At 36.8% G+C, this 14,128-nt stretch overlaps 2 protein-coding genes across 5 annotated transcripts; one reads left to right on the top strand and one right to left on the bottom strand.

Annotated features, from left to right (window-relative positions):
- Nucleotides 1–697: 697 nt before the first annotated feature.
- nudC (nuclear distribution C, dynein complex regulator) lies at nt 698–13,816 on the top strand. Its single transcript, XM_043417079.1, has 7 exons — nt 698–1,016; nt 1,158–1,235; nt 1,332–1,541; nt 2,239–2,445; nt 12,208–12,402; nt 12,943–13,145; nt 13,357–13,816. Exons 1-7 carry the CDS (start codon nt 942–944, stop codon nt 13,406–13,408), a joined length of 1,020 nt encoding a protein of 339 aa, XP_043273014.1. The 5' UTR covers nt 698–941; the 3' UTR covers nt 13,409–13,816.
- LOC122409472 (uncharacterized) lies at nt 4,079–7,447 on the bottom strand. 4 transcript variants are annotated; one of them, XM_043417080.1, is made up of 5 exons: nt 7,166–7,379; nt 6,728–7,040; nt 5,220–5,474; nt 4,798–5,065; nt 4,079–4,706 (listed from the first exon to the last, which is right to left on the bottom strand). In XM_043417080.1, exons 2-5 carry the CDS (start codon nt 6,791–6,793, stop codon nt 4,681–4,683), a joined length of 615 nt encoding a protein of 204 aa, XP_043273015.1. In that variant the 5' UTR covers nt 6,794–7,040; nt 7,166–7,379; the 3' UTR covers nt 4,079–4,680. The 4 variants fall into 4 exon arrangements, with proteins under 4 accessions (XP_043273015.1, XP_043273016.1, XP_043273017.1 ...); XM_043417081.1 differs by having other exon boundaries at nt 7,177–7,379; XM_043417082.1 differs by having other exon boundaries at nt 7,241–7,347.
- Nucleotides 13,817–14,128: the final 312 nt, after the last annotated feature.

Genomic DNA, 14,128 nt, shown 5'->3' with positions numbered 1-14,128 from the left:
AGCTGCTTAAATCTTTTTACCAATAAAAACGACTGTGGTGACATCTCTGCTTACCGCCTGGAACTAGATCCTAATGTTAGGCTCGGTTCTTAATCTCCTTCGGGGGGCAACAAATTATCATCATCAATATTATTTGTTTCGAACAACTAATTCCGATTAATAGATTTTAGCGTTTGAAAAAAATAAATTGGAATAAATTTCAAAAAATTACGGCCAACTTATTGACGCTGTTTTTTTTGTTTGTCAAATAATGTTATTAATCCAACGTTTTGGATCATCCAACATTTACGAACTAACGACGAAAACATAATAAATTCAGAAAAAAATTTAAAAAAGGACAAAATGGAGTGGCAAATTTTATAATGAAGCTACCAAATCGGCTTCCGGCAAGCGGTGTGTACCGGCAAGCGGTATATTAGGCCCGCTACACACGGTCAATAATATTGCGCAATATAGGTAATTGCACAATATTATTGAACGTCTAGGATGTAGTATTGAACACATTGCGCAATCATTGAACAGAAGTTTGAGCTATCTTAAATTTATGGCGCACTACACACCATACAAACTTATTGTGCAATATTATTGACCGTGTGTAGCAGGCCTTAGTTCGATGCGGTGCGTGCTTATATACTCATGCTGTGCTCATGTGACCGCGGCGCCGCCGCCGCTATTATGACCATGCTGCAGCAGTCACTTTATATATACAAGTATATACAAGTATATATATAATATATATATATATACATATGAACCGGATACCAAGAAACCACCAGAAGCCAGAAGTAGTTTAGCGGTTAGCGGTTTAGCGGGGACATCAGGTTTGCTTCAGGTTAGACATCACAACAAACGAAAACGCGGTCAAATTTCATAGGAGAAAACAACGTCAAGAACCTTATGCTTTAATCATAAGCCAAAATTGTACCATTTCTCATCGCATTATGGCAAAAAACGAGGAGCAATTCGATGGAATTCTCTTGGCAATGGCACAACAGCACGAAGGCGGTGTTCAAGAGGTATAACCTTTTCATAGTCTTTTCATTCGTTGAATCTGTATTCCGAAAATCAATAAACGCGCGATTGACGTGTTTTTTGTAAATCTTAACATTCTGTGCAATGATACGAACAAAGTTAACTCCTGCCCTTTAATATTGCAGTTATTGGGCACATGGTTTGGTTTTCTAGCTAGAAAAACTGATTTTTTTGAAGGAGGTGTACAAGGAGCCGCGCGTAAGGTAAGCTCCATGTTCTGCCTTTCCGGTAACAATGGTGCTGCATCAATGTAAATATTCTTCAAAAAGATACCCATCTATCATTCGTGTGTATTTCAGATGATTAACACAGAATTTGAGAAATATGAAGCAGCTGCTTTGGCAAAGGTTAAGGCTAAAAATGCGGAAAGAGTCGATCAAGAAAAGCGATCTCAGCGCCTGAAAAAGAAAATCAAGCCGGCGGATGATCTTGTTACGAATGATAATTGTAAAATTGTTGAGCTGACGGATGAACAAGCCAATGAGTTGCAAGCTGAATTAAACAACAAGGTATATATTATTAACCACGCGGATAGAGTTAGATGCAGATAAGTAGAGCAGACCCGATAGTCAAATTATTGCAAATTCGATGCAACAATGAAATGGAATAAAATTTTACTTTCCTTTGCAATATCCGCGCCATATAATGAGATTGTATTCATAAGCGTATTCTCATATATTTGAACGTTTGTACAAATATACGAACGGTTGTTATCTGTTCACTTGAATTTCATAGAAAAATGAAATTCTTTATCACGGATAGCATGGAATCTTTGATTCGCGTATAGTACAAAGCATTGCAACGCGAGAACTGTTATCGGTGAAACACTCTTCTTTCTGCGTAATTGCTTCTCGGATGATTGTTGAGCATGAAGTAGGATGACTTTGAAATTCTTTATGAACATGGATCGAAATGTTTTACTAGAGCAATGTCATTTGATTGCTCCTCGTCTGTCATCGGAACGGTGTTTGGAGAAAGTTTTAACAGCTCGTGCGGTGAGTCGAGCGGCGTTGGCTATGAAGAATTAAGTTACCCTCTATGGCGGGGCATAGGGGCATAGCTCGTGTGATTTGGATTGAAAAATTCAATTTTCTTCTCCATAGTGTACATAAAACATTAAGATTCGGAAGACACGAAAAAATCACAAAAAAGTAGCTTTGAACGTGAAAAGAAAATTGTGGACTAATCTCGTTTGTTTTTGGTCAGGTTTCAACCAATGAAGAATCTCCGGTAGCAGGACCAAGCGGGCATGGTACGGAAGAAAGTGAAACGTTACAATTGAACGAAGCAGCCGATAAAATCCAACCCGATGAGGAAGAAGATGAGAAAGAAATAGGCAAATTGAAACCCAATGCCGGAAATGGTGCTGATATGCCTAATTATCGGTGGACGCAAACCCTCCAGGATGTTGAGGTTCGTGTCGAGTTTATATTTTCTTGATGAATAATTTTTTATTATGATCAATCAAACCGATGGAATTATAGATAAATACTTGAAGGTATTTTACTTGAAATTGCAAGGTTCTCTCGAGTTTATCCATTTCATCATTCACATCTTTCGTATCGCATATTTTTATTATTTCATTAATGTCACGCGGACCATGCCTATCAACTGCATGTTTACATACACACTTGCGCTTGGTCTATCCCAGCGCATATCTCTTAGGATTTTCGTAATTTCGGCGTTATCTATTATTGCCTGACCGAAGTTATTGCATACGAATTGCCTTGTTTTTCTCGTAATTTTATCTGTTGTCGCTCACAGTTTTCTATTACGAATCATTTTACAAATTTATTACTTACCTGGCTGGTTCGTAGGGCTGCCAATAAGAGCTTGCAACCGAAAAGTTTGTTTATGACGTTTGTTTTATTAAAAAAATTTTTTACCGCGATTAAATGCCTATTTGTAATACTTTTAGGTCTTTTTGGATAAATAGTTGAAATATTTTCGTTGAAATATAGGTACTCTTTTTTTTTTTCTTCACCGCGCATTGCTTCATATCCCCAAGGATTACCCCGCCCCTATCATTTTGTATCGTAGTTTGAGCTGAGTAGCCGAACCGTCCTTGGTCACTCGTGTCTCTCGTGCACCTTGAACATCCAAGGTTATCGAGGGTAGGCGAAATCAAGTCGATGAATCCAGCGTATCTGGCACCAAGTTTATCCTCATATCCGGAGATACGCCAGGATTTATATTAATCAAAGTTTCTTGAAGAATTTTTTGAAAAAAAATATATATATATATATATATATATATAATATTGTCCGACCTGCAAAAACCAACGTTTTTTTTTGAGCTGACGAAGAGTGCGAACAATTGGCTCTCTGCCTCTACAGCGAGTGAAGAAAAATTGGACGAAATTGAAAGATAAAGATGGCCAAAAAATGGCTGAATCAGAATAGGATGCCCTAAAATTCCAATGCAATTAAAGCCCCTTGGATTGTGAATGTTGTATCGTACCGTACTATTATTTCATTGAAATATTGTGTGGCTAATTCAATTTTAATTCGACTATCGTTATGATTGTAGGGGCGGCCGAAAATTATGTTCAGACATTTCCAAGTTTTCTTTATCCTTCGTGATTCATTGACAATCAATTCTTCTCATGTTCATATAGAAAATGTTTAGAGGCCCCTGGCTTCTCAAAGCTTCTGTCGTTGTCGCATCCGGTGCTCGCCCGGTTTTGAGGCGGCGATATTATGCAGTCCTCATCATTCCAATGAGTCGTTTATTTTATTTATTTATTTATTTATTTATTTATTTATTTATTTATTTGCAAACCATACTAAGCGCTTCCGACACAAAAAAAAGATGGATAAGTTAACAAAATCAGTTGTACTCGGAGGTTCAGAGATTCGGCAAGTTACCGAAGAATTTTTAAACACACATAGGTGTTCCGGCTCTTCGTTATCATATATCACTGCGCATTCGCACTAAAATTTTACGGAAATACACAATTAATAATATCACAGAAACGCGAGAAGCGACATTGACGAGTCTGCTTTAACCATTCTTCAAATAACTATTTATATCCAGATATCTTTTAAGGAGTTTTTTTTTTTAATTGTTTTTCGATGAAAAACTTGAAATAAGCGTGCAACTGAATTTCGACCTATTGCTATATTATTTTCATCGATATTGTTATTGTTGAGGAAGAAGCTATGCGCATTGAAGAAAATTGTGAGCAAAGTTTAGAAAAATTTAATTTTCTTTCCATCACGATTGCACGGGGGGGTGTTGTCGAAAGGATATCGCGAGAGCGTCGTGATTCGTATTCCACAGCATGGCACACAGTCTCCCGTCTTGACTTTCGTCTTTTAACAAGTTGCAAATATTCGTAACCATTATTTTAATGAGGGAAAAAAAATACTATAAACAATATGCGGTTACTTGGTGCTGAGGCACACGTAATTTTCGGGAAAAATCTAAATCTAGATACATAATTGGGTAAGGCGCATATGCATCGATATTGAAAAACTCATGTTTTTCGATAGGCCATGCACGAATCTGGAAGAAAGAAGGTAGCAGCGTAACTGAGCAGCTCTTTCGGTGTTAATTTCTTCATCTTCGAAGGTAGCTTCGATATATCATGCTTGTAATTGGTCCATGGTTTTTATCCATCTCTCTTGATGTTTCGCTGCTTCTCGTTTAGTGATATTTCTCACGAGCTCTGACTGAAACAATAGTAGAAGATCGGCGGGATTATTGATGAATCGTGGAGCCAGTCAGCCTCCGCATGGGGTTTTAACCGAATATTTTATTTACCTTCCATATAAAGAACGCCGAGGAGAAGCGCAATCATGAAAAGTAAGCTCATGGTGGACACAAGAACGGTAAGTTGATTTCTTGCGCACCAAGATTTTTTGGTAGTAGTTGCCGGTTTACCAATACCGTTGACTACCGTAAAATGGGTACTGCTCGCAACGGATGCCGTATCGATAGACTTGTTGATGGCCGTGACAATGGGAGGATGAGCAGCCGCGAGAGATGATAAATTGGCTGCGGTCAAAAGCATCGTACCCGAAGCTGTGCTCTACATAAATTTATAAAGCCGCATCATAACCGCAATGCAATAGTGCATGATAAAAGTGACAATGTACGCGGTTGAATCAGTCATGTGACACGCCGCAATCCGCGGCCCGTATCGGGGGGCAGAGAATAACGAAACATTGTAAATAAATACTCACGCGTGTGCTTGCCTTGGATCCTTGAGAATACGTGGATCCTCGGGACGATGAGTATGGATGAAGATGATGTATCCAACTGGATTTGTCATGATCGTTTTCAGGTTTGCACGCCAATAATAACGAGGGCCTTGGTATATGCCATAAATACGACCCGGAAATTGTTTCGGCAGCACTTTTTTCATTATTTGTGATTGAATTTACAGCAAAAGGGAATGCCACAGTCATTTCATTCGTCCCTCGAATTTTCTCCAACTGCTATGTACAATATTAATAAAATCTTCAATAACCGTAGAGTTTCGAATTCTTGGATCGCAATTGCAGGATCTAACGTAAAACAACTTGGATAGTATTATTGAACGTATAGCAGAAAGAAATATATTCAAAGCAGAATTTGTCCACTCCAAGTTTTTAAGCCAATATGATGCAATAATAATCATGAGTGATTTTTATAATTGTCGGCCAATTGTTATAACATAACGACGCGGTCAAGGCTTGCCGGCATCAGGAACCTTTGATCGACATCGACGAGGTTATTCGCATCTCGCATCGATACTCTCGCACGGTTGGAATATATATATACTCTCAGGGTTACTATTTATAGTAGGTAAATCACTCGTCCACCTTCGTCCTGAACGGTAACGATGAACGGCTCTGAATTCCTCGAGCGCTCGAGCACCAATTCAGAAATAATTAAAATGTATGTTAGGTAAAGTGAGGCTGATGAGCAAAAAAATATTCATGTCTGGGACAGTGGTGCGTTGCTAGCTTTTTTTTCACAAGACAAGTCAAGATTATTAGATTTTGCGTAATTGTAATCACAAGTTTTGAGTGCCATATTTTGCAGCGAGATTGAATTCTCGGGAGTGGAATTTCCTGGTTTGAAAATTTTTCGCGTTCGAATTCTGAGAAATAGATTAATGAAATTCACGCCAAGCACAGCCGAATACGGCTGATGAGCGCGCTTGCGAACCGTCGAGCCGAAGTCCTGGGGAGACGATGCTTCTAAGTGGGAATTAAATAAATGATTTTTTTTTTTTTAATTTAGCCATTGATTAGACTGTTCCATAGCGTGTACCCGTCGTACAGTCGTTTGGAAATCTTTAGTTGGGGGAATAGAATTTTTGTTTGATCAAGTTCAGTGGAGTGTTGTTTTATCAGCAAATGATTAGCCATATTTTCCATTGCAAATTAAAAAATTTTCATTCAAACACTTGTCAATTGGGTATACGCGTAATCGATGTTTAAAAAAAAAAAAAAAAAAAAAAAACTCAAGTACTTTTCTAGCTACGAGTGCTCGGATTTACATGTTTTTTTTTTTTTTTTTTTTTTTTTTTCTTTGAAAAGAGCTCTTTGCAAAGTTCTACGAGCCTCGAGAGAATGGCTCCTGTGTTGTCCTCATTTTTAAATATTTTTTAATCAAATTTTTTTGTTGCGCAGTCATAATTACCTATATTCTATTGTTTTGATTTTAATGATGGTTCAGAGTACGATCTCCAAAGAATAATTACCTTTGGGATGAGATTATAAATCTTTTCGTTCTTAACATCCTGTCCGTTGATCTGAATTCCCAACATCTGATTATTCTTTAGATCGCGTTGATTTCCACTTTAACGACTGAATGAGCTGTACAAATTTGTTGTGTGCGTTGGGACTTGTTTTTAATCGATGATTTGCTCAAATTCATTAGTGGAATGCGGAAAAATCCTGATGATGCACTCTCAGTCACAATTAGCCCGAATATTACCGTATTTTGTGCTCTATACTTTGACTATCCTTTGTGCGAAGTTGACAATAACGATTATCAAAAATTGGGGGGTAAACCTATGGATATTCATCAATCTCAATGATAACTGGCTATATCCAATATTATTCTCCAAATTTTAGAGTTGGACACAACCATTTATTGTTTGTAACACAAACTTGCGTTGCATTATCGGGGTATTTACCATCGAATTACCATTAGCAAATTTCTTTTAATTTAAAAAGTAAGGAAGACCAATGATAATTTCAATCGCTTCAACCTTAATTTTTTATTTTGGAAAATCGTGCACAGAATCACTACCGGGGCCCGCACACTTCGGATCGTCTCTCTCGCACGTACGCGACTAGAGCCTCCACATCTCGTCTTTGGACTGGTTTTTGTACCGACTAAGAATTGGTTTTATATCCCTTGCCGTCCCCCTCTTTCTCAAGGAATAGTGAGCGCGCTCCGGTGACCATGCCGCCTCGTTGCCTTGCTGTAGTACCTAGTAGCTTTTGTTTCTGTCTGACCATTTCCACACGGTGGGTTCGCTCAGACAGGTCCGCCACCGCCACAGTCACGCATCGTGATTTTTCTTCCTCTTCTCGGATCTGAACCGGATAGCACAAACGCTTCGGGCTGTGTATCGCTCAATGCAAGGACACCATGAACAGCGAACGCGATATACGACACGTTACGACGAATCGTTACAATCTGATCTCATTTGCTATTTCTTCTTCCGCGGGTGTATTCAGCGTTTGAGCTTTACGCCGCGTGAGCTATTATTCGGTCTTATAAAAAAGCAATCAGCATCAGTAATAAAATAATGAATGATACTGATTTATTGATAGATGAGAATTACTTTACTTCGTGAACTTTCCTTTCTCTCTCTCTCTCTCTCTCTCTCAATCTCGTCAGCGTGCGTATAACAATCCTGCTTACCAGTTTCGAGTGATACCCGCGGAAGATTGTTGCGCAGTTTATTAACAATCTCATAAATTTTCCTATCAGATTGCGTAGACAAAAGCTTTAAATACATTTACCGCATGGGATATCGCAACCTCAATCGATATTTCTGCTCAGAGCAGAAATTAGACTCACGTTGTTATCGTTGGCGCGGGAGCATTCGAATGGTCGATAGGGCTTTTTCGTGCATTTCAATCCTATTAGGATGATAAGAAAAGCAATGAATATCACTTAAATTTAGATCGACGCTCGACTAATTTTAATTCATTTCGAAAGGGGAAAAAAAAAGAAGTGAATGGACAAAAAGCGATTCATCAAGTAGTTTTTGAGATATTGCGGAGACCCCGAATTAATAAATATTATTTTCATGAAACGCATCAATAACTAATACGACACGCTACAGTGTACAACCGTATACATCTACTAAACTGGGCCAAAAAAAATCAATATTTTTCAAAAAATATATCGCGAATATTATTTAGAATGACGAAAAAAAAGTTTGGTCAAAGTTAGAGCCCTTAATATTAATTTTAAGAGGTCTATCATTGCCGTTTTTGATTTTTATCCATGATTCGATGTTTTACGTCAAAACTGCTAGGGGATTGTTGTGAAAAGAATTTATTTCCACTCATTTTTATATAAAATTGAATTTCCTACAAAAAAGGTTTAATCGAAAATTTTCTTCAGACGAGCCGTTTCCAAGTTATTAAGCTTTTTAAATCGATATATTTTCGATTTTCGATCAATGAGTATAAAAATGAAACCATGACAGATTCTTGAAGCAAATTTGATGCTCTACAAAGAAGGTCTCTTAGTATTTTTCCCTAAATTTACTTCTTCAGGAGTTATTCACGATTGAAATAGAAAAAAAAATTGAAATTGTAAGTTTTTTTGTTCTTTACTCAATTTTTTTCCACTTCACAGACCAAATTGACTTTTTCGAACAACATTTATCATTTTTCATAAAAAATCTCTCAGTATTGGGTGAGGTTCAATATGTCGAATAACTGAATTGTAGAACGGTCGATATTTCGAAATTTTAAAAGTTGTGATATCAGTTTGGAGAAAAATAAGTAATTCGAAATTCTTATTCCCGATCGACTATTCAGCAGATTGCGTGTTTAATCAAAAATTCCCTCTTTGAATTCGTATTTACCCGGAAATATATATTTCAATAGTTTTCATTTCGAATGCAATTTTAACAGACCATCCGAATGTCAAAAGTTCATATTTTCGAATTCAAAATGGAGAGTAATTGTTTTACAGACAGGCCAGAATATAGAGTAGCAAAAAATCGAAAGTGAATTTTTCGAGCCTATAAAACTTAGATATACAGAATAGCGATAGCTCGAAAAGGCGAAAGTCAAAATGGCGATATTTAAAATTGGAGATCACCGGTCTCTGAGTAAGTGAGTGAGTGAGACGCTTGAATTTGAAGCTCCACTGCATATCTTTATTTTGATCGATCGACTTTCTAACGTTTCGCTATTTTGACTGTTCGACTTTTTGGTGTTTCAGTATTTCAACCTCAGTAATATTTCGAATTTCATTATTACATTTTCAAAATTGTGAATTTTCACAGTATTGCTGACTAGTAATTTATGAATCGAAAGAGTGATAGTCGAATTTTCGAAAAATGGATATTTTAGTCATCGTCCTATGGGCGGTTGTTACATTCTATTTTTGTTGTAAATGTGCTGCGAACCGTGCAGTTTCTGCTTTATTTATTTTCGGCATTCAAAACTCTAGTCGAATCAAATCGAAAAAATATATCGATTTAAAAAGCTTAATAACTCGGAAACGGCTCGTCTGAAGAAAATTTTCAGTTAGACCTTTTTTGTAGGAAATTCAATTTTATGTAAAAATGAGTGGAAATAAATTCTTTTCACAACAATCCCCTAGCAGTTTTGACGTAAAACATCGAATCATGCATAAAAATCAAAAACGGCAATGATAGACCTCTTAAAATTAATATTAAGGGCTCTAACTTTGACCAAATTTTTTTTTCGTCATTCTGAATAATATTCTCGATATATTTTTTGGAAAAAAAATATTGATTTTTTTGGCCCAGTCTACAGCTATACCCATTGAAACCGTACAAAAACATTTTAGATTTATAGCTTCGAATACGTATATTCTAAGATTCTCATAAAATTAGTATTAAAATTCGAAAGTTTTAAGTTCATCGCAATTGGCAAATATCGATAATGCAAGATTGATACGCGGAGAATCGTACATCGGTATCAAGATTTTCTCAAGCTTGATTTGTTAGACACCCCGTATATTATAGAAATCCTTGTGCTTTTATCCCATCAGAATCTGCAACCGAGCCAGCAGCCCGACACAGAGGCCGTATTTTCAAGGTGACACTTGCTGCTACATTCCTTTTCGGAATGCTTCATACGTATACACTCCCAAACAAATGTTTTAGTCGAACGGAATTCCAGCACTTTAGTTTACAGGGTCTTCCACGTCAAGTCAGCCACTTTGGCACTTAACGTTTTCTTTCTTTCAATTTTTTTTCTTTATCAAGTTCTATGCATTGAAAGAACGTTTCCGTTATAAATGTAGGTGTATATTAGCTTGTGCACAAATCAGCGATGATTTTTATTGAGGAATTGTTTATATCCTGTCGAAATAAGTCAATGAGATCACTGAAAAAGTAATAGTCACGTTACGTTTCGCTTTTTTCTTCTATATAAATAACTAAAATTCGTCCCGGCGTATTCCGGCGTTTTGCTCTTTGTTTCGTGTATACCACAATCTTTTCATTCCTCTTTTGGTGGTTCGTCAACAGGACATCTCAATTTTTCTTGTGACGTTGAGTTATAATTTTCGAATCAATTCCAGAGCAGGATAGAACTGTCTTGTCACCTGATATAAATGAATCACAAAAATTATTGATTACACTATAATAAAACAACTGAAAAAACAATTATATAGTCATCATTTGGTGTATTGAATCCACAGTTATCACCAGCTAAAATTGGGATATCAAGTCATACGAAAAGAGCATCATGAGACCGTTAAACAATCCGCGGCCATCACCAGCCAAAATTGTTGAACCATGTAATGAGTTAATCAATCCGCGGCCATAACCAGCCAAAAAGAGTGAAACCATGTAATGAATTAGTCAATCCGCGGCCATAACCAGCCAAAAAGAGTGAAACCATGTAATGAATTAGTCAATCCGCGGCCATAACCAGCCAAAAAAGAAGAGTTAAATCATGAATTAATCAATCCGCGGCCATAACCAGCCAAAACAAAGTTAAACCATGTAATGAATTGCAATCATCAAGAATAAGAATAATGATATGAAAGCCATTACCTTATATCCTGATTTCGTATTTGATTTTTGTTCTGTTTCCTCTCAATACGCATATGCAACCTCAATCAACTCGATGTGTTGACCGACCGACTGTTTTTTTTCCGAGTTGTTTCGAGTTCATGACAACGGACCACCAGAGAAGGAAAAAAGAAAACACTCGAGCGCGAGCGCTTTCGCCAAGTTCACTCAATGAATAAAACAGATTTATTTTCATGAAATTACATTGGGTTTTTTTTTTTTTAAACACTCTTAAAATAGCATCGGCTTGTGTTTTGTTTAATTACATTTGATCATTATTATTATTCAAACGGTGGCAATGAAATTGAGTTTCAATTCGATTGTACCGTTGCCTTTTGTATTAATAAATTTGAATCGAGCTTCGTTAATTTCGAATAATGTGACTAACCCGGATAAAATTTTCTCAAGCGTGAATTTGGGTAATGAGATATCAATAATGATAATCAATTGATCATCCCTGTCAATGGTAACCATGATCATAGAAGGTTTAAAAAAATAAGGAATGCGCGGGTAGTAAGGCCTGCATTCGAACGTGTCACCGAGTGTCACCGATATACCCTTTAGCATTTACAAGTCTATAGATAGTAATTCAATGTCCAAAGATATAATGAGATTGAAGCGTCGTCGGATCCTTCCGAGATACCCCGTGCATCGAAAAAATCGAAAGGAAGGAAGGAAGAAAGGAATCTTATCACTCGCGATAAACGTCGCGGATTTTCACAAATCGTGTAGTATAGAGAGTTTAGAGTGGTAGTGGTAGTGGGGGGGGGGGGGGGGGGGGGGGTAACTTTTTACTTTTGACGGTGCAGTTGAGTATCGTATCAGCACGATTTACTCAGAACTCTCCATTTGGAAAATGCCAATAACAATCTCTAAATTGTGATCGTTGTCGCTGCGCATATGCTTTGAATGAATGATTTGCTTTACTTTTGCAGATAAGAGTGCCATTGAAAGTAGCGTTCACAGCTCGACCAAAGGATGTCGCTGTGAGAATAACAAAAAAGTATATAACTTGTGGTGTCAAAGGGCAACCACCTGTATTGGATGGCGAATTTCCTTATGAGGTGAAACTTGACGAATCTACGTGGGTTATCGAAGACGGCAAAACAATTTTGATTAATTTGGAAAAGGTGACTCGATAATACTTCTATTTTCATATATTTTCTTATTCTGGATCGTAGTGCGATTATTTCGGTGTTTTCGACTCGAGCGCTTACCGCTTTCGAAGCTGCTTAGAGTCAAAGGTATAGTAAAGTTATTTCATGGTGGAGCTTTAATGAGAATGCGATAAGCACTCAAGTTCAATGTGTCAGTCATGTACGATCTCTTTTTTTTACCATTGAAAGAGCCTCTGTGTTATGTTATATTTCTTGAGGTGTTAAAAAGGTTATTACAATAAGCCAATGACAGACCCCGGATTCAGATTCAACGCATCGAAATATATAAAAGAACTTACGCGGTTACAGTACTCATAAAACATGTCACCACAATTTCTTATCTTAAATAATGCCCTATTTTGCCCTATTTTTCATGAAAAACTATGGCCAAATGAATGAAAAACTGCGATTTTTCAAAATTATTTTTGCGGTTTTTTTTGCCATTTATTCGAAAGTTCAAGAGCCAAACGGACTCTAGATTAAAACTGTTAATAATTAAGTTTGAATACCTAGGTGAACAAAATGCAATGGTGGGCTCATGTGATAACAACTGACCCGGAGATTAGCACGAAAAAAGTTAATCCTGAGCCTAGTAAATTATCGGATCTCGATGGGGAGACTCGAGGCCTTGTTGAGAAAATGATGTACGATCAACGTCAGAAGGAACTTGGGCTCCCAACGTCGGACGAACAGAAAAAACAAGACGTTATAAAAAAGTAAGTTTTTTTTTCATACATTTATTTGTGTAACCCCATTTGAAAGGCTTATTATTGTGGATGTAAATTCGCTTTTTTTTCGTTTTACCAACACGCTTTACGGAGAATGCTCAATCGGCTAAATTAAGCATTTTCTACGCAAACGGTTTAGTGTTTATACAAGCATTCGACAAATTTGATGCGTATAATTTATGTCCTTTCGTTTTTGTAGGTTCATGGAACAACATCCTGAAATGGATTTTTCGAAATGCAAGTTCAATTAACACTGATGTCCCTTTGGATATCGAGTCAAAGATGTTAAGTAACACGAAAGCGCAACAATGTGGTTGAACAAAATAATCAAATGAACATATGATTGCTACAAGTCCGAACGATAAATCGAATAAATATCATCATAATTCTTCGATATCCGTATTATTAGAGTCTGAATACATTTTGTTGACATGGTAAAAGCTGTTTTTACGTAAATGTTTTTTTTTTCTTCTTCAATTTCGGTTTCATATTCGCTTTGAGATTTGAAATTTTCCCGGCGTGGATACTTGCACATCATCAGAAAACTTGATCGTATTAGATACCAATGAACGTGAACATTTGCAACCAGTTTATAATATATGTAAGAAGAGTTATGTATTTAAAATTATTTCACAATAATATAAATTTGGTTAACATTCTTCCGTTAATTTGAACCTTGATTTATTTTCCGCTTATCGAACGTAGAATTTTAAACTTGGTAAAATATACAAGCGGCCCCCCCCCCCCCCCCCCCCCCGTATACTTACATCGGTATTGGGTCACACATCTAGTGTCGCGATAGTGTGACATCCGTGTGTCAAGTATATTTATAATTAAAGAAAATTCACTGCTCCAGATGACATATGATATTGAGAAGATAATGGAGAGACAGCGTCGATAAATATAATTATTAATCGGCGTTTAAGAATGTCCGCGAAACATAATATGTATATGTAGACACATTTATTATA

This window comes from Venturia canescens, chromosome 4, assembly GCF_019457755.1.
Source record: "Venturia canescens isolate UGA chromosome 4, ASM1945775v1, whole genome shotgun sequence".
In the NCBI taxonomy this organism is placed as follows: Eukaryota; Metazoa; Arthropoda; class Insecta; order Hymenoptera; family Ichneumonidae; genus Venturia; species Venturia canescens.
The sequence above is the reverse complement of the archived record's forward strand: the minus strand, read 5'-3'. Positions and strand labels throughout refer to the sequence as shown.

What these genes read in the sequence shown, in the direction of transcription:
- nudC (XM_043417079.1), top strand. Translation starts at nt 942, where the DNA reads ATGGCAAAAAACGAGGAGCAATTCGATGGAATTCTCTTGGCAATGGCA. An exon ending in ACGAAGGCGGTGTTCAAGAG is followed by an intron (nt 1,017 to 1,157) that starts GTATAACCTTTT and finishes TTAATATTGCAG; the next exon opens with TTATTGGGCACATGGTTTGG. An exon ending in AAGCTGAATTAAACAACAAG is followed by an intron (nt 1,542 to 2,238) that starts GTATATATTATT and finishes GTTTTTGGTCAG; the next exon opens with GTTTCAACCAATGAAGAATC.
- LOC122409472 (XM_043417080.1), bottom strand. Translation starts at nt 6,793, where the DNA reads ATGTTGGGAATTCAGATCAACGGACAGGATGTTAAGAACGAAAAGATT. An exon ending in GATCCAAGGCAAGCACACGC is followed by an intron (nt 5,066 to 5,219) that starts GTGAGTATTTAT and finishes AAATTTATGTAG; the next exon opens with AGCACAGCTTCGGGTACGAT. An exon ending in CGGCGTTCTTTATATGGAAG is followed by an intron (nt 4,707 to 4,797) that starts GTAAATAAAATA and finishes CTATTGTTTCAG; the next exon opens with TCAGAGCTCGTGAGAAATAT.